Below are 23,089 nucleotides of genomic sequence, written 5' to 3' on the forward strand. Positions count from 1 at the left end.
GAGGAGAAGGAGGAGAAGGTTGGAGGAGGAGGAGGAGGAGGAAAGAGGAGGAGGAGGATGGTGGAGAAGGAGAAAGAGAAGGAGGGAGGAGGAGGATGGAGGAGAAGGAGGGAGGAGGAGAAGGAGGGAAAAGGAGGAGAAGGAGCAGGAGAAGGTCGGAGGAGGAGGAGGATGGTGGAGAAGGAGAAAGAGAAGGAGGAGAAGGATGGAGGAGGAGGATGGAGGAGAAGGAGGGAGGAGGAGAAGGAGGGAAAAGGAGGAGAAAGAGGAGGAGAAGGATGGAGGAGGAGGAGTAGGATGGAGGAGGAGAAGGAGGGAAAAGGAGGAGAAAGAGGAGGAGGAGGAAAGAGGAAGATGAGGATGGAGGAGAAGGAGGAGAAGGTTGGAGGAGGAGAAGGAGAAGGATGAAGGAGGAAGAGGAGGAGGAGAAGGTTGGAGGATGACGAGGAGGAAAGAGGAGGATGAGGATGGACGTGAAGGAGGAGAAGGTTGGAGGAGAAAGAGGAAGATGGAGGAGGAGGAGAAGGAGGGAGAAGGAGAAGGAGGGAGAAGGGAGGAGGAGGAGAAAGAGGAGGAGGAGGAGGAGGATGGAGGAGGAGAAGGAGGGAGAAGGGAGGAGGAGGAGAAAGAGGAGGAGAAGGAGGAGGATGGAGGAGGAGGAGAAAGAGCAGTAGGATGGAGGGAAGACCGGTGTTGTGCAATCTTCCCCTCCTCTTTACGTCACCAACGTGTCACCGCCTCCACTCGAACGCCATTGGCCGAGCTCACCCGCGCTCTGCGCTCCGATTGGCTCTCCGCCGTGCCGCTCACGGCCGCTCCGCTTCCTGGTTGTAGCTGTCAAACACAGGCTGCGGTTCGGACAACAGCCGATGTCCTCGGTCGCCTCCCTGCATCGCCCCGAGCGACTCTCACCCAGCCTCAAAACAAGAAAGCCTGTAAGTGGGAATGTCTGTTGTGTCAGCGAGTGTTTTCCGGATACTTTTAATCTGCCTGACGTGTGTTTAACCCTGTGTTTGATTGGCATACAGCCAAAAAACGAGGAGGAGTAACATCTGCGAGCTTTGCTAGTGAGAAACTCCTTCACCTCAGCTGCTGTGGCGAAGGACAAGCCCTGTTAATGTGTGTTTGTGTCATTTAAAACCGTGTGAATATCTAAAAAACGTCCTCCGAGGTGAACCTCTTCCTGTCAGGTGTGCGAGCCGCCTTTAATATGACATGAAGGGCTTATTCCCGCCGCTAAGACGAAGCTTATTTCTGCTTTTCCTCAAAGACCAAACCAGGCTGACATTTTAATCCACAGTAAGATGAGTGAAGGTAACGCTGACTTCCTCTTTTGTAGCCAGGTGTGGAACAACATAGTAAATACCTGTCATCACACATCAGTATACCACCACCTGCTGTTGAAAGCGAGGGGTTTTTGTCAGCACTGCGAGCGGGATTCCCGAGTTTTCTCTGGAAATACACAGGCCTTAAAATAGCAAAAATGTCAATGGACTTCGCCATGTGTCTGTGTTTCAGGCAGGAAGCCCCCCTCGCCTCTGCTGACTCATAATGAGTGTGCAGGCTGGTGTAAGCACCATCATGAGGAGGGAGGGATGGTGAAATGTTGCTGGTTATGTCAGTTTGGTGGTTCAGCTGGATAAACTACATCCATCATGTCAGGAAGCTTCCTCGGGGCTAATTATTGTCATATTTGGCCTTTTGTAGTGTTCAGTAATGAGCAGCTTGTGAGAAGGTGTGAACGCCGGTGGTATAGAGGCCAATACATCAGAGGAGGGATGGATATTGATTGGAGTTATGGACAAAAAAAACCTATTATAGATGCACCTGTTGAGAAATTCAGTGCCGATACTGATACTGATGGTTTTTGTGGTTGTTTATTTTAAGTTTGTTGTTATTTATTCCACCTGTCGTGCCAGAGAAACCAAGAAATCTTTAAAAAATCATCCTATCTTTAATAAACCGTTTATTAAGACAATGTTTGTCGTAAAGTTGCAACTGATAAACAGTACTTCAGTTCAATTACTGTTAATTAACCATTAATCACTGATGGTTATTATAAAGTTTGACCTTCAGTACTTGGTGGCAGCGATGTCACGAGCCAGTCAGGCGCTCACTGTTATCTGTCAATGTCATGTTGTTGGCTGATAGACTGATAGGAAAACCTCCAGATACATATATCAGTGCAAAACATATGTTTTTATTCACGCTTACTTGTTTGATGCAAGGTTTCCGGATTTGTTTAAAACATTTTGGACCGTTGTATTTGAGCAAAGGTTTCGATATATCGGATATACACACATTGTTTGCTAAACCTTAAGTATCCTTTTCTGCATTATAATCTCAAAAGTTTATATATTTTGGGACATATTGGACAACTTATACGTTTATACGTAGTATGGATCTTTGTCGCAGTTGCAGAAGAAATGTAATCCGTCTCAAGGTTGTTTATGTCCTGTGTTATAACTATGGACTGATATATCGTTATCAAATCTGTCAGATATCAGTATCGGCCTCAGAAATTCATTATCAGTCAGACGACACCACTTTTGTTTAATAAAAAAAGGATGTTTTTAAAGACAAACATCTTGATATTACTTGTGAGACTTAAGGAACTGAAAAAAGTAGACTGAAATTCAGGTACTAGGACTATTGTCTAAAACTGGCAACATTTCTGTGTAAGTTTGAAAATCAGTGGGTTTGATATTAACCCCTGACAGAACGTATATATTTCATATTATTAGCCAATATTTTGATCATTTCTGTTGGAGGTTTTTTGATCCTCGTCAGTGTCGAACAGACCTCAGTTGAACTTTAAACCTATCTTGGGACGTTAAACCCTCTGTCACAATTATACTCACTGAGGGCTATAATTATATTACATACTGCAGCTCACAGCTTTAGTATCTAACATATGCAGTTGTGTAACGATAGATTGCAGTTACAGTCACACTCTTTATAACTTTATAACCGGTAATAAAGGGACGAACTTGCTTTAACCGAGCTGCGCTTTAAGTCAGACTTTTCCTACGTGTACAAAAGTGACATGTTATAATTTATAATTTGGTCCGAGGCTGATTTTTGGTGCTCATACTTGCCGACAGGATGTCATGATAGGTCATTTATTACAACCGAACTGGTTGTTGACATTTGTGCCATCTGCGGCAGTGTTTTATTAAAATGCATTAGAATCTGCTCCAGCGTATGTCGCTCCCTGGAAACCTCCAGTCAAAGTAGCGAACACTTTTCTGGGGAGCTGCGAGGCCCCTCGCCCCTGATGGTGTCGTGTTCTGCTCGTTCTGGAGCTCAGGGTCGTTATGAAAATGTTGGAAACAGTATCCGAACAGTTGCTTCATAATAAGCTGCAAATAGTTAATTGTCATGTTGGTTTTAAACATGATCTGGCCATGTGTAAGATACCATCCGCTGTTTTCAGTCATATCAACGATATTAAGATGAGTTGTTTGCTAAAGTTTTGTTATAATGCCCCAACTTGGGAACTTCTAAAACAATTAGTTGACGAATTATCAGCAAAATATGTGATATATTCAATAATTTATGTCATTTTTTGAAGCAAAAATACCAGAAAATCCTTATTTTACCTTCTCAAATGTTTAGATTTCCGGTTTTCTTTGTAAAACATGAGCATAAACTGAATAATTTTAAGTTTTGGAGTGTTGATCAGACAATTTCTCACAGTTTTCTGACATTTTATAGACCAAACCGTAACCGAGACAGTAATTATTTGGCAGACTAATGGATAAGAAAACTGATTAGGCAGTTAATCGGTTAGTTGCAGCCCTAATTTCAAATAAGTAGAATTGTATTATTATTGAAAAATATGCAGAAACCAAAATACAATGCTTTATATTGCAGTCCTTGAAATAAGCGTTCTTTATTTCTAGCAGTCAGCATGAAGTGGCGTACGTCATTTGATTCAGGAGAACCTACATTTTCAGTCCGGCTCATTTAAAGTTAAAATTTTACATTTGTTTTGTATAAAACTGATGAATTTACCAAAATTTAAGGAAAATGCAAGTTGAAATTTGGTGTTTTTTTCTTTACTGTGAACTCAGACAGATGTTTGTTGTTTTTAAAAAGATGTAATTGGTTGTTTCAGACTTCCATATGAATTTTCGTCTACATCTGACCTTTCCAAATCAAGTCACAGGCATTTATTATCATATTATCCTCTGTGTTTTCCACTGACAGACAGGTGTAATCCCATATTTCTCTCAGAGAGTAAACAGAAGGTTTCTAATCATAACAGAGGAGAAAAATAAAAGTAAAAAGTTACCTCTTTTCAGAGAAATATATGATCCAATGAACAACATCCTCAGCTTCAACCAGAGGAATAAACTACGTGAGGCTGCTGTTTACTGACAGGATGACGTGTTAGGAATGCACTTTATTTGGCAAAGCAGCTGCTCGTCTGAGAATTTGAGGCCATTGAGTCAAAAAGTAACACTGAGGGACCGGACTGCATTTTAAGAGAACATAATTTGGGCTGCGAGATGTCCGACTGTCAAACAAACAAAATAAAGACACATAACTGAGACTAAACATGACTGGAACGAGGACATTTTTTGATATATTTCTTGAAATCCAAGATTATACTGCGTTGTTTTGTATGAAACAGTCCCTGAACACTGCAGGATGATTATCTTCAGTTTCTTGTCTGAGACTTTATAAAAGTAATTTTATGTTACCAGTTATTTACATGCATCTCAAAGTCCAGTGAAAGTCAAAGTGTAATGTGCTGCAGAGTTGAACAAACATAATGATTTTGCGGCTAACATTTAGTTTCAATATTGATGAATCTGTCAATTAGTTTTCTTTTCCCAACTAATCAATGAGTCTGATGTCGTGTTTAAATGTCAAAATAATCACAAACTCCCAACACAAGTTACCAGTTGCGTCTTTAAAAATGGAAACACTTCGTGATGACAGAAAACAGGAAAGACCAAGATGACGTAATGAGCGATAACCGCCTGAGGGTCAGAAAAAAGTTGTTTTTCAAGCAAATATGCCAAATATTTGCTTTTATTTAATTCTGAATTGTTTTTTTGGAACGTTGGTCGGACAAAACAGACATCTGAAGACATCACGTTGGAGTTTTCACTTTATTCTGATGTTTTATTTGACAGATTGATAAAAATTAAAGCATCTCTGGACAAAATGAAAGTTTGTCCTCATTCCTCTCCACGTGAACTTTCCTCCTCTCAGCCTGACTTGCAGCTTTTTGGATCCTCCCATCCCCCCTCCTGTACTTAACTCCCTCTGCCTCCTTCACATGATCACCTGTCATGTCAGAGTCTTACAACCCTGCAGCGTCTCCTCACCGCGCTTCACTTTCTCCACAGGGCCGACGATGGCGTTCAGGAAGGCTCTGAAACGGACGGCGATCATAGGCGGCGGGGCGGTGGCCGCCGTGTTCGGCCTGTCGCAGCTGATCGAGTACAGGAAGACGCAGGTAAGGATTTTGTGACGCTCCATCAGATGTTTGCTTTTTGCTTCTTGTTGCTTCTTGTTGCTTTCAATAATTCCTGTTTTGCAGCATTTGACTGAAATGTCAATATTTTGTTCGCCGGCCTGCTTTTTGAGCTGCCTCCACTTCTGCAGGCAAAATTCAGGGATAAACTTTAAATACTCGTGTTTTAGGTGTAAAAAGAGTGAGTTTTCATTTCAAATCCATCTATAGTTGCTTGAAAAAAGTGTACAGTAAGCAGGGAGGGACTACCTCTCGGGGCATGTCTTGTCTAGATGTTGGAATGTGCTGTTAAGGTCTCCAAGGTGTGTTTTATTTGTTTATCTGGTGATTTCCTGCTGCCGTGCAGGAGGCATCGGTTCACTCACAGGAACGCCGGCACTGGATCCTGAACTGCTTTAAAACGAGGATAAAACTAACAGATTTCTTTTTTACCAGCAGGTTTTCACACTGTGGAGAAACTCCTCTGAAACTAACCTCCTCCATTTGTTCTTCTTCCACTTCATGGTTCAATAATTGACTGACAGCGTTTTCTGAGAGGAGTTGTGGCTGTTTCACTGTTTGGACCTTCAAAATAAAGTCATAAAGTCAAGTGTTTGCTCTCAGACAAAGTTCTACATCTTGGGAATACGTTTCTCCCTTTCTTGCTGAGAGTAAGATGAGGAAATTGCTCCCACTCATGTTTTTTTGCTAAATATGGAGCTACACCTGCAGCAGGCTAACTTAGCTTAGCACAAAGACTGGAACTAGTTGCCAGGCAGCCAGTATAGACGCCAGGAAGTCACAGATCCCAGTCGAGTAGTAAAACGGCCCCAATAAAACAGCAAATTGTTGGTTTAAACTTTGTGTACAGATCAAGCGGAAAAGCTCTGGGGCTGAAACACTGCAGAAGTTGAAATGTCCAACTTTACAGCAGAAGTAAACGTTTCCATGTTTACAGCCGAGTACAAAAAAACAGTGTTGGTCTCCTTTAACTAATTCCTAGCCAAATTCAATTAATGAATACAGAAAAAAACATCTTCTGTGTTAAGTCCCCAATTATTGTGACACATTTACAATAAAATCATAATTTACAGGACATTTTACAAGGCTTAGGTGCACGTCAGGGTCCTCCCCCAAGAAAATGTGCATTTTCACACACTTTTGGACCATTATTGTTACAAGACTGGTGTACGAAAAGTTGGAAAAGTTAGAGAGCATAACCCAAAATACTACTCATTAGATCTGGAATTTGGCTTATTGTGCATCTAAGCCTCATAATCAAAGGGAAAACATGTGTTAGATGCATTTAGTTGTTTGATATATTGTAATATGTGTGTTTATCTGCAGGCCACATTGTCTCATTCTTGTTGTTGACTCGACGTGATGTTTAGCTGCTTGACACTGTAGATGGACTGCATGATAAATGTGAGGAATGAAGAAACTGAGAACAATAGGCCGAGTTAAACTGGTACCTGAGGTCAGTTAACGTCTCACCTCCTGACTGGCGGCTCCGGCAGCTCTGCCGGCCTTGAAACACTCCTTGAAGGTCCGACTCCATTTGAGACGGCCGCAGCAGCTGTGTTTCCCCCGACTGACCTCTGACCTGACTCGGGCCTATTTTCGGCAGTGCCTCACATCTACATACCAGACTTCATGTGACTGTACAACCCTAATGTGAACTTTGTTTTGTGTCCCGGCGCGATAATGTCTTCTCTCGCCCCACCGTCGTCTTCCCAACCAAGCACGGATTGGTAAGCAAGAAGTCGCCCCTGATGAAATATAATTATTTTCACAATAGTTTGTAATCATGCATGCCTCTCTAATCCCAGTAATTGCAATGCTGATGAGATGAATGTCCGTCTTGTCTCCTTTAGCAAGGGCATATGGCTTGGAGAAGTTTTTCAAGACAGCGGCCGATTGGCTATTAGCATGGGCCTCGTGGCGCCATTGACTGACTTAACTTGATTACGGGGGGCAACGCTTGGCTCTTAATTCTGCGGCGGTGTTTGTCTGGCGTGCATCATCAAAAATAGACAATGATTATATCATCGTCTTGTTTGCGGTCGCAGAGCTAAATTACAAACGCCTGCTTCTTCTATTTGCAAGTCAAATGCCACGTCTGCTTCAAAGCCGCTTGATGCAATCATTTAGCTTCAGCCTGCTAAATAGAAAAAAGAAAAAAAATGAATAAATATTTCATTAGAAGTGAAATCCCACATCCTCACATCAGAGGGTGAGCTGGGCTTTTTTTTTTATTTTATCTCTGTAAATTAATTATTTTGCTAATCAAACAGTGGATGTAAGTGATGTTCAGTGGCTGAATGTGAGGTTGTTTTGTGGGTATTTTTTGCGGCGCTGAGCAGCATGTTGCAGCAGCAGACAGTCACCCTCAGCAAACCTTTGCTTGCTAATCACTTCAAGAATATGTTGATTTTTTTTTGTTTGTTTTTTGCTTTGTTTTTTTTTTTCAGCAACACTTAGAAACTGAAGGTGAAAATGAGACATCATAAGCACATCTTTATCTCACTTTACTAGGAAGAAGAGCTTGTCAACAATGCTTTACAACAACACCTGGCTGTGGTAGAAGTATTCAGATTGTTTATTAGTAAATAAAAGTTGCATTAGCATAAATACAACTTACTCTATCATGAGTAGAAGTCCTGCATTCACTCTCTACTATGTAAAAGTATCAAAAAAATATACTTAAAGTATCAAAATTGCTTATTTTGCAGGTTATTACTGGTGCAGCTTCAACTACCAATCGATATTAACCTACTTTGATAATCAATTAATCTGTTTGAGTAACTTAGTAAGGAAAAAATTGTCAAAATTATCTGATTCCAGCTTCCTAAATGTGAATATTTTGTGGTTTTGACAAAAACTGACAACACTTTTCACCATTTTCTGACATTTCATAGACCAACCAATTTATCGATGAGTCGAGAAAATAATCAACAGATTAATTGGTGATTAAAATAATCGTTAATTGCAGCCCTAAATGCATCAGTGTGTAAGCAGCCTTGTCATGTTTTAGCGAGTATGAACTACTTTTTATATTACAGATAGTTTAATGCACAACAAGTCTTTAAAGGCGTCAGATAAATGTAGATTATGAATCTCAACGTCGAAATCCAAATCAAATCTAAAGCAAAATGTAAAATAATGAATATCAGCAACATATCTCGTTTTAAAAATATATATTTTTAATTTCAAATCAATCCGCTTTGAAAAATCAGCATTGTTCAGGCTAGATTAAACTTTTTAAATAATAAAGTAATTAATGCACAATACAATAATGTAAAGGACAAGCCAGAATACAAGCGTACGTCTGCATCGTAACCTCATCACACATTCACCTGAAATCCATAATGTATTAAAGTGATTGCGAGTCATTATGCATTATGTCACATGTGATTGTATGAGGTGATTGTAATGCAGGAATAATGCATGAACACATTACACTGGGAATGTGTCTGCAGTGCGCTTATAATGTTTCAGAACGCACCTGAAGGGAAGTGTTGCTGCATCTTCTGTTAACATAGAGCTTAAATAGAAACATTAACAGAGAGACTTTAGTTTTGCACGACGAGGGAGCACAAATGAGTCTTTACGAGGCGTCGACAGCGTTTGTGTTTGTGTCACATCAGGCTCGGTTAGCTCACGTGGCGGCAGAAGCCGAGCTGAAGGCGCCCTTCGCGGACGAGCTTCCCTCCCGGCAGGCGCAGCTCGCGGCGCTGCAGAACACCGAGGAGTTCGACGTGCTGGTGGTCGGAGGAGGAGCCACAGGTGTAGGATGTGCCTTAGACGCTGTCACACGCAGTAAGATCACTCTCACTTACAACTCCTCTCACGGGAGGTAACAGGTTTCAGGCTCTGTAAGTGAGCTCAGTGAGTCATGAGCGAAGGAGGGAAACGCCTAATGATAACAGTTTATAATGGTGCCTGGCTCCTCAGAGTCCAAGATTATGTCTTACAAAATCCAGAAATATTCAGTTTAATATGAGATAAAACAGAGTACAGCAGGAAATGTCCATGTTTGAGAGGATGAACATAACATTAATCAATTATAAAAAAAAAGAAAAGATTAATTTTCAGTCCAGTACTGAGTCATCCTTTGTCATTTTGTCCCCCAGACCTAAAGACTGCCCTCGTGGAGAGAAGCGATTTCTCCTCAGGGACGAGCAGTCGGAGTACAAAGCTGATCCACGGTGGAGTCCGTTATCTCCAGAAGGCCATCATGCAGCTGGACTACGAACAGGTTTCCTCCTCATCCTCCTGTTATTTTTTTATTCTAATCTGTTGCTCTTCTTCATCCTCATCTTATCTCGTTCTCTCCACCTGAACAGTACATGATGGTGAAAGAGGCCCTCCATGAGCGAGCCAACCTCCTGGAGATTGCACCTCACCTGTCCGCACCGCTACCTATCATGCTTCCTGTTTACAAGTGAGTGTCACAGAGTCATATTATACGGAAAAGACTTTGTCCATTGTCTGTTTCTGTAGACCACGGACATGTTGACGCTGTGCTTACGGCACAAAAAACCCTTGGTTAGGGTTAGTTAAAGATCATGTTTTGGCATTAAATATCTGATTTTGTTGCCACAAAAACAGCTTGAAAATGTCCTGATGTCTCATTAAAAATACACAGTTTTGTTGCCACGAAGACGGACAGAAAATGTCCTGACATCTAAAAATACTGTTTGATGACACAATGACAGCCTGAAAATGTCCTGATGTCTCATTAAAAATACCTGCTTTGTTGCCAGAAATAAGACTGTAAAACTTCCCAACGTCTTGTCAAAAATATCCGGTTTTGTTGTCACAAAATCAGCTGAAATATGTCCCGACACCTCGTTAAAAATGAGCAGTTTTGTAGCTACAAACACGGCAGCAAAATGTCCCTGCATCTCATTAACGATACTCTGCTTTGTTGCCACAATAGCTAGAAAATGTCCCGACATCTCGCTAAAAAAACCTGGTTTTGTCAGTTGAAACAGTAGAGATTGGTCTCAAACTGTGGTTTCTAGCTGTCTCATCTTTAACGTACCTGTTGTTTGCAGAAATGCCAACAAAATAAAAGTGTTTTATTCATTTTAATCTGGACAGAAAATGAACACCAGCTTGTAATGTTTGTTGACGACCTGAAATTGACCCAAAAATTGTAGTTAATGGGTCAAAATGATGAGTTTGGACCTTCAACCTAACTCTGATCACTGTGTTCATTTCTAAGATGGTGGCAGTTGCCTTACTACTGGGCCGGGATCAAGATGTACGACGTGGTGGCCGGGATCCAGTGCCTGAAGAGCAGCTATGTCCTCAGTAAGACCAAGGCCTTGGAGCTGTTCCCCATGCTGAAGAAGGACAAGCTGGTGGGAGCCATCGTCTACTACGACGGTGAGTCAAAGATTTTTGCCTGCAGAGGTTTTTTTTCTTCTGCTTTGCTTTAAATATTTTCACACGGACGCTGGCATGTGTGGACAGTATCTTAAAGGCACGCTTCGTCTGTTGATTCATTACTCACCTCGTTATTTTGTGTAAACATGATGAAGGCAGCTGAGTCAGGCTGGTCGCTCCTGCCCTTTAACCACTGTTTGACTTTTTGTTCCTTTACACTGAATCTGCAGCCAGTTTATTAAAGATTTCACATTTCCTCAGCAGCCCGTCACGAGTCTGATAGCTTGTTTTTGAGGGATCAATGAGCACTTTGCCTGTCAAACAATGCAAAATTGAAAAAACTCTTAATTTCTCAAGTGAATTCTAGTTGTGAATACATTGTAATCTTGTATAAATTGTGCAGAAGCTGCATGATTAAGGCGCCCAGATGAGGCCTCAGAAGTAAATCTTGCCCCGTGGCCTTCACATCTCCACTGGTCCCTAACAAAACGTGTTGACAGGCTGGTAGGATGCCCTCTCTGCCCCGTGGCGGTAAAGGTTGCGTGTTCCCTGGATGAGTACGGAGGAGAACCAAACATATGCTGAGTGTCCAGCTGAGTGTGAGGAGCGCTGGTGCCGCGGGCGTCCTTTTCCTCTCCGCCACCGAAAATAACAAATTTGTGTCTGCGGGTGATGTGTCTGTTACTGTAGGCTTCACTGAGCGTCAGCTCGTCATGTCTGTGACAACGGCTGCTGTTTATTTTAGAGCTGATGCTGCTTAAAGATGCTTTTTATTTCTAAGTCAAGATATCAGATACATCTGCATATATTACTGCCAAATATAACGTCTTTTTAAAGGATTTAACCTGAAAAATTAAATCCCAAAATTAGTCGTACAAATGTTGTTTATTAGTTGTTTTAATTAAATAAAATGTATCCACTCAGCAGCCTGTTTTGGAGGCGTTGTACTCGTCTAATCTTCAGTTATAACTGGATTTACTGCAGGCTGGAGAAACGGAAGGAGACCTATTCCTTGGTGCAAAGCAGCATATGTTTGATTTCCACCCCCTCCCTCACCGTCATCTGCTCTGAGGGGGAGGAAGGTTGGGGGGGGAGGCAGGGCCGGGATGGTGGAGGGGTGGGGCATCTTTTTCTCCAATTATGCCGTCTGGAACAATCACGCCGGTGACATTTCGAAATCTGACCTTCTCTCCCGGCGGTGTGGAGCGCAGAGGAGCGTCGTCGACGGTCGGACCGGCTGAGCAGCAGCTTTTTCTCCCGCTGTCGTGGTTACTGCTGCTGCCACCGACAACACACACACACACACAGCAAATGTGACGGCCTGTCCTCTTCTTTTGAATTGGCTGGTGTTGTTGTTTATAAGCCCTGAATGCTACTCAGTGACACGAGAGTAGTTTTATGTAGGAACAACACGTCTGTCAAAAATGCTTTGTTATACACAGAAGTCCATAGACAAAACAGATCATTTAAGGGTAAGATTAAAGTGTCTTCAGGAGTACTTCTGCATACGTGACAAAAATAGTATAAAGCCTTTTGTGGCTCCAGAAGAAGCTGCATGTAATCTGATAAATTGCCTCCAGGGATGTCACTCAGTGGCTCAGTTGCATTGTGGGTAATGTAGGCACCAGGTTTTGGGACCGTTTAAAAACAAATGATCAGAATAAATACAGTTGAACCAGAGATATAATGTTTTTTATTCAACATATTCTTTTTTCTTCCTCCTACATTACCCACAATGCAACTGAGTGTCATCACTGGAGGCAGTTTATCAGATTACATGCAGCTTCAGTTACACCTTAATGGAAAATATCTTCATAATAAAACATTGACTCTTCTTGCATTTTCTCCAAAACTGCACAAGGACCTTCTCTCAGTCTCTCAAACAAATCCAACAACGAGAGAGGCATTCAGTAGAGCGTATACCTCCGCCAAGGCCCAACAGTCCCCTTTAATTCAATCAACCCTAATCCGATATCAAACCTGATAGACTGTCCGTCCAGATTTGTTTGAGTTTGTTTCTGTTCTTCTTCTCTTTCTCCTTCAGGGCAGCACAACGACGCCCGTATGAACCTGGCCATCGGCATCACTGCCGCCCGCTACGGCGCCGCCGTTGCCAACTACACCGAGGTCGTCCACCTGCTGAAGACAAAAGACACGGAGACCGGCAAGGAGAGGGTGTGTGGAGCTCGCTGCAGGGACGTTATCACAGGTGAGACAACTCCTGAAAATGTCGTGATTTTCTTGAATTAAACGATTAGTTGTTGTTGTTTGTGATTAATCGTTGCTTCTTTGATCAAACTCCCATCATCATCATCATCATCTTCCTCTCTCACAGGAAAGGAGTTTGACGTGAAGGCCAAGGTTGTGATCAACGCCACCGGCCCGTTCACAGACTCGCTGAGGAAGATGGACAACCAGGAGACGCAAAACATCTGCCAACCGAGCGCCGGCGTCCACATCGTCATCCCCGGTTACTACAGGTGCTCACACACACACACACACACACACTCACACGCCGACTTTAAATTGGCCGTTCATGTTTGTATAAGCGATGTTTGACTTCTCTCAAAGTTTCCCGTGTTTCAAAATGCATTAACAGCGTTGTCTCATTCTAATGTGTAAATTCTAAGCTGGCTAAACTGTTACCTGACCTATACCATCGCGCACGGTACAATCTTCTCTGGTTAAGATACAGCGCAGCAATACAGCGGTTCTGTTGAAGTCGGGGGTTTTTAAAGTTCAGCGAAAGCTTATTGAGTGAAACCCGAGGGAGCGCGAGCCCTTTGAACAGCGGCAGAAATGCCAACCACCTAATTCTCTTCCTCCCGCCGCTATCTGCCCCCTCGCCACCTCCTCTTCCTCCCACATATCTCTGATTTTTCCATTTGTGCTTCCTCTCCAACTCCTCAATTTGTCTTTCGCTTCGTTTCTTTGTGCTTTCTTTTACTTCTCTAAAACACCTCCCACTCGTCCTCACACCGAGACAATAAAGACAGTCAGACATTAGAGGTAATAATAAAACGATTACATGTATTTCAGTCCTGACAACATGGGTCTGCTCGATCCAGCGACAAGCGACGGTCGTGTCATCTTCTTCCTGCCCTGGGAGAAGATGACCATCGCAGGGACGACCGACACGCCCACTAATGTGACGGCACACCCAATCCCGGGGGAGGACGACATCAACTTCATCCTGAGTGAAGTCCGCAACTACCTCAGCCCTGACGTGGAAGGTACGGGAGACTGTGGTCACATATTTATAAGTTACTATTGATGGATGACATTTAAATGTATATAAACACTGGAGTTTCCAGACGTCAGAAAAACTCATTCAAAATCAAGATCTAGTCACCTTAAAATCTTATCAATGCCACCCGTGTCTGAGTCTTGAATCTTGGGTTTGTGTCGTCTTCAGTGCGCCGAGGAGACGTGTTGGCAGCGTGGAGCGGCATCCGGCCCCTGGTGACCGACCCCAACTCCAAGGACACTCAGTCCATCTGCAGGAACCACATCGTCAGCATCAGCGACAGCGGACTGGTCACCATCGCCGGTCAGTTAGCCTCCAGGATTCAGCCTCTGAGTTTAAAAAGCTGCGTGTTAATCGTGTTAAAGTGTTTATTTTGTGTGTCCAGGTGGGAAGTGGACCACCTACAGGTCCATGGCTGAGGAGACTCTGGACGCAGCCGTCAAAGCTCATGGCATCTCAGCAGAGACATGCAAGACTGTCGGTCTGATGCTGGAGGGAGCTAAAGGCTGGACGCCGACGCTCTACATCCGCCTGGTGCAGGACTACGGCCTGGAGAAGGAGGTAAAACACTCTCAGTCTTTCTGGTTCACTAGTGATGAGTTACAAACAGCTAGAGGTAGAAAACTGTAGTTTTTTTTGGGTCTTGGTTGCTGTGTACATTTTTGTGAAAGAAACAATAAAAAAACAAGATTTAAAAACAACCAAAAAACCTCAGAATATCTAAAAAATGCTTGTTTGTTTCACCAACTCAACTCAACGTAGAAACTTCTTTGTCCAATCATTTTTACATTTCTGTTAACGATACAACGTGTGAGCCTCAGAGATGCTTCTTCTCCAAAATGTCTCCAAAAGTCTCTCCTGCATGTCTAGACGCAGCAGACTCAGACCTTTAGCTCTGTACTGTACACAGGAGCAGACTCACATTCACCTCCTAACAAAGCTGTGAAATCCTCCTCACACAGACACATTCAGCGTCTCCTTCAGTGGCGCTGACATTAAAGCCGCTGCTGTAACAATGCTGACATTTCTGCTACACAAAGACCGGACGCGCGCTGAAATGCACTGTACGCGGCGCGATTTATCAACGGCATGAAGTAAGGGCACATTGATTTACATCAGCTACACGCCATCTTTCCAATAATTAGCCTGCGCGTTTCCATTAAATCCGATAGAACATTGTTTCATGAAGAAAAAGTAGTCGTTCGCCGAGCGTCTCCGGTCCACTTACTCCTCATTAGAGGCGTTCTGCTGTTCTCTGGAATATTCCTCAAAGGTCACTGTTGATATTTGGACAGCGTTTGCCCTTTCACATGATCGGAGAGCCAATGATCTGAATAGCAAACAGGCCTCTCGTCTTCTGTAAACATGTGACACCTCAACGACAAAGCGGCGCTAACGCTGATCGTTTAAGAGATCGATCATGTGAAGAGCAGCCGCCACCGCTACGATGTAGACTGTGAACCCTGTGATTTTATACTTGAACATGTGTATTACTATACTAAGTATATATTAAAGCTGGTTTTCTGTTGAATTGAATGTATTTTCCTCTGTTCACAGGTCGCTCAGCACCTGGCTTCAACGTACGGAGGAAAGGCGTTCGATGTTGCCAAGATGGCTCAGGTCACCGGGCAGAGGTGGCCGATCGTTGGGAAACGTCTGGTGGGGGAATTCCCTTACATCGAGGCCGAGGTACAGCCGGAGTTCCTGCAAATAGTCAAGACTCTCAAAGCTTAAACGCTCCAGATTTAGCCTCACGTGAGTCTTCTTTTCTCAGGTTTTGTACGCGATCAAGGAGTACGCCTGCACAGCCATCGATGTCATCGCCCGGCGAACTCGCCTGGGCTTCTTGAACGTGCAGGCAGCCGACGAAGCGCTGCCTCGCATCGTGCAAATCATGGGCAAAGAGCTGGACTGGAGTCAGGAGAGGAGGACGGTACGACTGAACGGTTTATCTCATAATTAATTGGAACTTCCTCCCTGTAGCTAGTTTGCTCGGTTAGCCAGGTAACACTTCAAATGAGCGTTACCTACATTTTTTCCTGAAGAAAATCTGTCAAAAAAGTTATGTTTTTACACATTTTTACACTTTTATTTCACGTGTTTGTGTAACTCTCCTCCCTGCCCCAGTAAACCTGCTCTGTTTTGCATCCTGCTTTAATCCTTTGTGGGGTTTTTTTGAATTCCCTGCAGTTTCTTTTTCAGTAAGTGCACAATGGAAAGGTCCACACCCTTTATCCCTTCAGAGCAGAAGCTTCTGTTTGTGTATGAAAGAGATGAAACTGAACTCTCACTATTTTGAGCCGTTATTGTCAAGCGGCAACACCGGAGTCTTAACTCGGCTCAGGTGAACGTGTTCACAAAAACATCTGCCTTTTATTAATGAATGTTCCTGTTTTGGTCCGATGAAATAATGACCACGCATCACACAGATGTTTCATTTCAGCTCTCTTTCTTCAGTCGACAGCGTGAAAACTACAAGAATATAAAACATAATAGTTGTCACAGAATATAATGGCTGTATACTTGCCTTCGAGACATGTTTTCGGGCTGAAAGATAAAGATTACTGTGAAATCACTCTTGATTTCCGCTGTTCATGTTTGATTCAGGCGGAGCTCGAAGGAGCCAGGAAGTTTTTGTACCACGAGATGGGCTACAGGTCTCGCTCTGAGCAGCTGACCAAGACGTCTGAGATCAACCTGGACTACCAGGAAGTAGTCAGGTAACCATTACACCTCCTTTCTCTATGAAACGGAGTAACAGACAATCTTTTGTTATCTGAGAAGATGTTTCTGTAGGTAAACTCTCTCTTCTCTGTGCGACAGGTACAAGAAGCGTTTCCACAAGTTTGACAAAGAGAGCAAAGGATTCATCACCACTGTGGACGTGCAGCAAGTTTTGGACGTGAGTCGTCCGTCTCTTTATTTTTTCCGTCTTGTCTTTCATCTTCACACACTTGTCTTCATTACACGTTATCGACCTGTTCTCCTGTTTTTTGTCTCCGCAGAGCATCAACGTCCAGATTGATGAAAACTCTCTCCATGAAATCCTTAACGAGGTGGACCTCAACAAGAACGGACAAGTTGAAATTGATGAGTTCTTGCAGGTACGTAACACGCGGACAGAGATCAGTGAGCAACATGAAAACATCTAATAATAACTGATTATTCCTGCAGATATTTCACTTTTACTGCAGCGCTGACGTCACACAGGCTTATGTGTTGAACTGTGGCGCCTGGTCGGCTACAGTTCAAGTAAAAACAGTATTTTATTACATTTTTGAACAATATTTTCCACTTTTCCACTCTTTTTTTTACATTTTCTTTTAAAGCTTATCTCTAAAATGTGTATCACACTTTTACCTCAAGCTTTTTGTAAATACAATAAGAGAGAACTGAACTTTTAGAAATGCAGAAATGTTTAGGAAATCTGAATCGTGGCTGTGAATTTAAAAGAAAAGGTTGATGCTCTTTCATATAAGCTGACAAAATGCACCTCTGAGGAAGAATTAAACACAGTTAACTAAAATCAAATATCCAGCGACTCCTCTTGGGCTCCACTGAACACATTTAATTAATAAATCCTTGCAAGAGCGGATACAATATGAAGAAAACTCTCTTTTTGCAGCCAATTATTAAGTGTTAAAACCTTATTTTCCTAAAATCAAGAGAAAAATCTTGCATTTATTACCGGCTAATTAATTCTTTGTTGAATTCTACTCATCAAGTCAGCGTTTTATCAGTAATTAAGTCTCTAAAACCTCTAAAACAAATGGAAAATATGCTGATTGCAACTTTTTTCCAATAGAAATTCATGTTTTTTCTTGAAGATAATAATTTGGTTTTCATAAAAGCCTGAAACATCTTGATTTGCATTGGAAAAATGTTCTTTTTTTGGCAGAAATGACTGTAAAAAGTGTCTGCAGCTGATGAGAGGAAGCGTTAATGCCTCACACCTCTGTCAGAGTCTGCAGGACGAACAGCACTGATGACATGAAGCAGATAATAGAAGCTCAGGGGAACAACGAACCATTACACAATTATTTCTTCTCGTTTTTTACCTTCAGAATTTTTTCTTGTGTGGCCATGTTCTTGTTTCCAGTCGCCTGTCTTGTCACGGTTCAGAAATTGTTACAAAACTTGGCTTAAAAGTCTAATTTTATACACATATTTCATCCTATATTTTGAATTTTGACTGTTTTTATATTGTAGATATTTATTCACAGCGAAGCATCTCCCTGAGCTGGTGCAGAATAAAGAGTAAAGTACAATGAAGGTAGTTACTGAAGATTAAAAGAGGCATTTAAAGGATTTTCCTACACAAAACTGCCAGGAAATTAGAATAGTCGACACGTATACAGTGATCAGAAACAGATCGAGCGAGGTGCAAAGGGATGCACGTCTAAATCTGAATTCATCTCAGGAAATAGTTACAGTAAAAGCATTAAAACAACCCAGATTGGGAGTGTTTAGAGCATAAATGATGATAGAATTAAATGGTTTACTAGTCAACAGTACAAAGACAAGATATTAAATCTTTAAGCTCTTAAATTTGCTTGTTTTCTCTTGAATTTGAGGTAAGAAGAACCACAGTAACGGTCACTAAAGCTGCGACACAAGTTATCGTTAAAAAAAGACGTCCTTCCACCTGAGATGTGAGAACAGTGAACGTCCGCTGCTGCTGACAGAAGGTGTGAAGTCTCAGACGGAGTTAATTAGGACGGAGACTCTGTTTAATGAGGCCTGAAGTGTGTCCGGGATCCCACCGGAGTCCAGAAAAGAGTCGTTACGCAGCAGCTTGATGGCAGTCGATGATTTAGTCTTCATTAGTGTGTCGACTCCTCTGCGGACGAAACACAGGACTGAATCTGCGTCAGTGTCAAGTGTTTTGCTTCATGTCGTGTGTATTGATGCTGAATGTGTGTTTCTGCTTGTGTTTGTCCGACCTGCACGTGGACCACTTAGGGACAACAAACAGGTAGTGTACAGTGCGGCGCTGATGGGGAAACAAGCCCTGTAAGGATCGGGCCTCCTCTCACAAAATAACAAAAAGCTCGTGTGGTGAAGAAAGACGACGATGGCTGAAGGGATTAAACTCACTAAAAACATCCAACAAGTGTAAAAGCTGCACGAGGAAACTTCATATATTGTGAACTTGAAGGATAAAAGTGGTGATGTTATTTATTTTTGTCTTATTGTCGACAAAACCTGATGAAAAGACCAAAACCAACACTTTTAATGATGGTTACACTTTATATTAGCTGTCATTACTAAATGGTTAATTTAAAGTTAATTTAACTTTAGTTAATAGTTATTTTACTGCTTTATAAATCATTTATTAAGCTTTTTTTATTTTAAAGTTAAATAAAACATTTCCAACATTTTGTACATGCTTAATAAATAGTCTATAAAGAATGTTAACAGTGAAATAACTATTAACTTTAGTTTATATTAACTATGAACTTACTATTTATTAACTATGTTATTATAAAGTGTCACCAGAACATTGTTTTCTCTCCCAAGCAATCATTGTGATTTGGTTGATAGAAAAATAAAGTAATAATATAATAATAATAATAATAATAGTAATAATAATAATAGTAAAGGATTGCTTGCAAAGGATAATTACACCCATAATTGTAATAATACACAACATTTACCTTTAGACGTTGTACCAGCTAGTTTGTTTGCAGCACAATAACACTGGAGTCATTAATGATCGTCTTGAATATCTTCTGCCAGAAATGTTTTTATTTTTTATTTTTAAATCTTCAATAAGAATAAATGGGTTTGGGGCTGAGTGCCAGAAACAAGGAAGTCCAGAAACATCAAGACTAACATGTTTATTTATTTATCTATTTTATTTTATTTTATTTTATTTATTTATTACACGAGGTCAGGAGGGTAAAAATGCACAAAAAACAACAGAATGACAAAACTAAAAACAAACAAAAATAAATTAACTTATTCACTGATTGAAACAGTGACAGCAGAGAGCGCAGTACAGGACAAAAGTTAAATTAATAAACATGCAAACAAATCAAATATATTGATGTATCGGCTGATTTTAAACACATTTCTCTGCAGTGTTCCTTCAAATGTCAAACATTTGCAAAGAAATATAAGGGACGCAGGATGTTTTACAGTTAAACATTAAACTTCACGGGGAAGTCAGTGATTGTAAATTAAATCTGAAGCATCTTTTTCTACAGAGTTTTCATATCGGGCGACAAACAGGCTGAAATCTGTGAAAAGCCGATATCGGACAACTGATATATTGGTCAGGCTTTACTATACGTACGTATACAGAACATATATAGTGATGTATATTGTTGGTTTTGGTCTTGAATAAGAAAAATATAGAATAATACTTTCCACATCCTAAAGAAATGTATAAACACACACGACAAGATAAAGAGAGTCTGTAGAGAATTATTAATAAGCCCTCCTCGTTCAGCTTTAACACATACGTTACGCACGTTCTGCCTCTTAAAGTTCTGGGATGTGAAGGTGCTTGGACGGTTCTGAAGCCTTGAATTGTGGGTATTTTCATCGTCCTGCAACCTCGGCCTTGTTATCTCACACACCGTTCTGTTTTCCCGTGCAGCTGATGAGCGCCGTGAAGAAGGGCCAAGTGTCTGACAGCCGCCTGGCCATCCTGATGAAGTCGGCGGAGGAAACTCTGGATAACAGAGGGCCGGTGACGGTGGACCGGAGCGGAGGCGGCGTCTGAGCCCGAGGATCTTTCAGGGATGCCGAGAAGAACCTCCTGGTCGTTTTTTTTTAAAGGTGGTGATGACAAAAAAAACAAAAGGGTCTCAAATGCAAATGGCGCTATTTGAATGACAATAATGCAATCAAGGATGCGGCGGGATGAATTTGGCCAAATCAAGTGCAGACCAGCGTCACTCCTGAGTGTTTTTTGGGTGAAATGGGATCTGATGACGGAGGCTGAGGTTTGTTTTCTCATGAAGTCTGTTTGTCTGTCTTTGTCTCAGTGGAGTGATTGCTTCTCGACTTCAGGTGCCTCTGATATTACAGCACACAATGTATCTGTTTTATATACTGTCTTTTAACAAAACTCTTTGATATTTTAATCCTCACATTCATCCTCGTCAAACACTCCTTTTTTAAACTGATTGTTGGGGAAAGATTGTCCTCAATGTGATGCAGCTTTTTAAAAATGGCAACTGAGCGTTCGGCTTTATTTTACGGGTCCATTATTTTATAGTTTCCTTGAAAGAAACGATGTGATTTGATACAAAATGTAGTGAAAATAGTGACAGTTTTGTCCCCGTAATGATTAATTTTAATAGTTAAGAGCATTTTTTCCAAATTCACTTCACTTTTTGCTCACTTTTCCTCAAAAAAGCACTGAAAAGCAAGTGTACGTGAAGACTTTTGACTGTTTGTCACTCAGAGGACAATGTTTAATACATTTTAAAGTAGTTCTGTGTTTTAACTGTTATATATGATAATAAATAATCAAAGTGCGAAGCTTAAACGTTGTAAACCACACTATAAAAATGTTTTATACTTGAAATTGAAACATCTATAACGTGTTAATTAAGCGAGCTTTAGAGGTGCTGGGAAGCTGATTTTGTTGCCTTCGGACAGAGACAGGCTAACTGTCTCCAATCTTTATGCTAAGCTAAGCTAACCAGCTGCTGTCGAGACCATATAGACATGACACTGATATGGATTTTCTTCTCTCAGCAAGAAAACAACTTAATTTAAATAAAAAATAAAGTTTCCAGCAGTAAATGAATGAGAAACTTTGTTTATTTTACTTTAATTAGTAAGAAATCACCAATTCTTTCCAGGAAACTTCCTCCGAAATAAAAAATAATATTAATGGACCCTAGATTAAAGCCTTACCGGGCATTTACATGTGTTGTTTCTGATCTTTGCATGTTACAAGCACTAGTCAGGTGATTTTTAACGGTTCTTAAAACACTGAGATGTTTCTGACGTTGTTGTTTTCTGGTAAAGTCCAGGAGAAATCTTCCTACTGTCCACGGTGTTTTCCATCTCTTGGACTACCTGCCACTACCGATACTGACGTTTACATGATGAGGTCTCCAGCTTTAGCGTTACTGAGGAAGCTGCTTTTAAATCACTGCTTTATGTTAAATTATTTATTCCTTTCGTCTCGTGTCACTGCAGCTGTTTACAGTCAGAAACAGAGATTATAGATTTAGAAAGATGATTATGAGGGACTATGATGTTTGAGTAGATTATTAGGTGGAGCGCATGCTAAATGTTAACTATCTCTTAATAATGTAAAGCAAAATCTTTATTTTTCTTAACGTGTGTTTGAAGTGGAGATATTTCTTTTGTTTCTGTGCTTGTGGTCGACAGATCTGATTTAAAAGCTGTATTAACGCACAAAATGATCGTATTTAATCCTGCATGCTGTTAGCTTCATTGTTTATGTGACAGAAACGAGACATTTACGCATGTTTGATCTTCGGATATCGAGTGAAAAGGAAGGCATGAATGTATGATATGTGCCTCGATGTGCCTAAGACATTTTCATAACGCCACACTCCATGTTAAACAAAACAGGAAATTATGTTAAGAATGTAAAGATATTTAAATAACAGTTGTTATATAAAGATGAATATTTAAAATGGATTGTATGTCTTTTTTTTTTACAACAGGGGTCTGGTGAAAGCCGTATTGTTGAAGGGATTAACGACCAGAAACTGAGTTTCAACTGATCATTTTAGTTTGGTAATTGCAAGTCAAAAATTACTTTTATTTTGAAAGGGTAGTGATCCAAAAGGACACTTATTTTGAAATGGTAGTGGTCAAAAAGGACACTTATTTTGTTGGTGTATGTGTCCAAAAGGACACTTATTATGAAAGGGTAGTGGTCAAAAAGGACACTTATTTTGAAAGGGTAGTGGTCCAAAAGGACACTTATTTTGAAAGGGTAGGTGTAGAAAAAACAAAAGGACACTTATTTTGAAAGGGTA

General features: G+C 41.2%; 1 protein-coding gene across 1 annotated transcript; it reads left to right on the forward strand.

Annotated features, from left to right (window-relative positions):
- The first annotated feature begins 863 nt into the window (after positions 1 to 863).
- gpd2 (glycerol-3-phosphate dehydrogenase 2 (mitochondrial)) lies at positions 864 to 22,745 on the forward strand. Its single transcript, XM_073462515.1, has 17 exons — positions 864 to 935; positions 5,364 to 5,473; positions 9,118 to 9,289; positions 9,604 to 9,728; positions 9,817 to 9,914; positions 10,701 to 10,864; positions 12,909 to 13,073; positions 13,200 to 13,344; positions 13,904 to 14,097; positions 14,280 to 14,414; positions 14,497 to 14,672; positions 15,669 to 15,800; positions 15,886 to 16,044; positions 16,719 to 16,831; positions 16,935 to 17,013; positions 17,117 to 17,215; positions 20,716 to 22,745. The coding sequence occupies exons 2-17, from the start codon at positions 5,372 to 5,374 to the stop codon at positions 20,839 to 20,841; spliced, it is 2,184 nt and encodes a 727-aa protein (XP_073318616.1). The 5' UTR covers positions 864 to 935; positions 5,364 to 5,371; the 3' UTR covers positions 20,842 to 22,745.
- The last annotated feature ends 344 nt before the right edge of the window (positions 22,746 to 23,089 follow it).

Source organism: Pagrus major, chromosome 24 (assembly GCF_040436345.1).
Source record: "Pagrus major chromosome 24, Pma_NU_1.0".
Classification (NCBI taxonomy): Eukaryota; Metazoa; Chordata; class Actinopteri; order Spariformes; family Sparidae; genus Pagrus; species Pagrus major.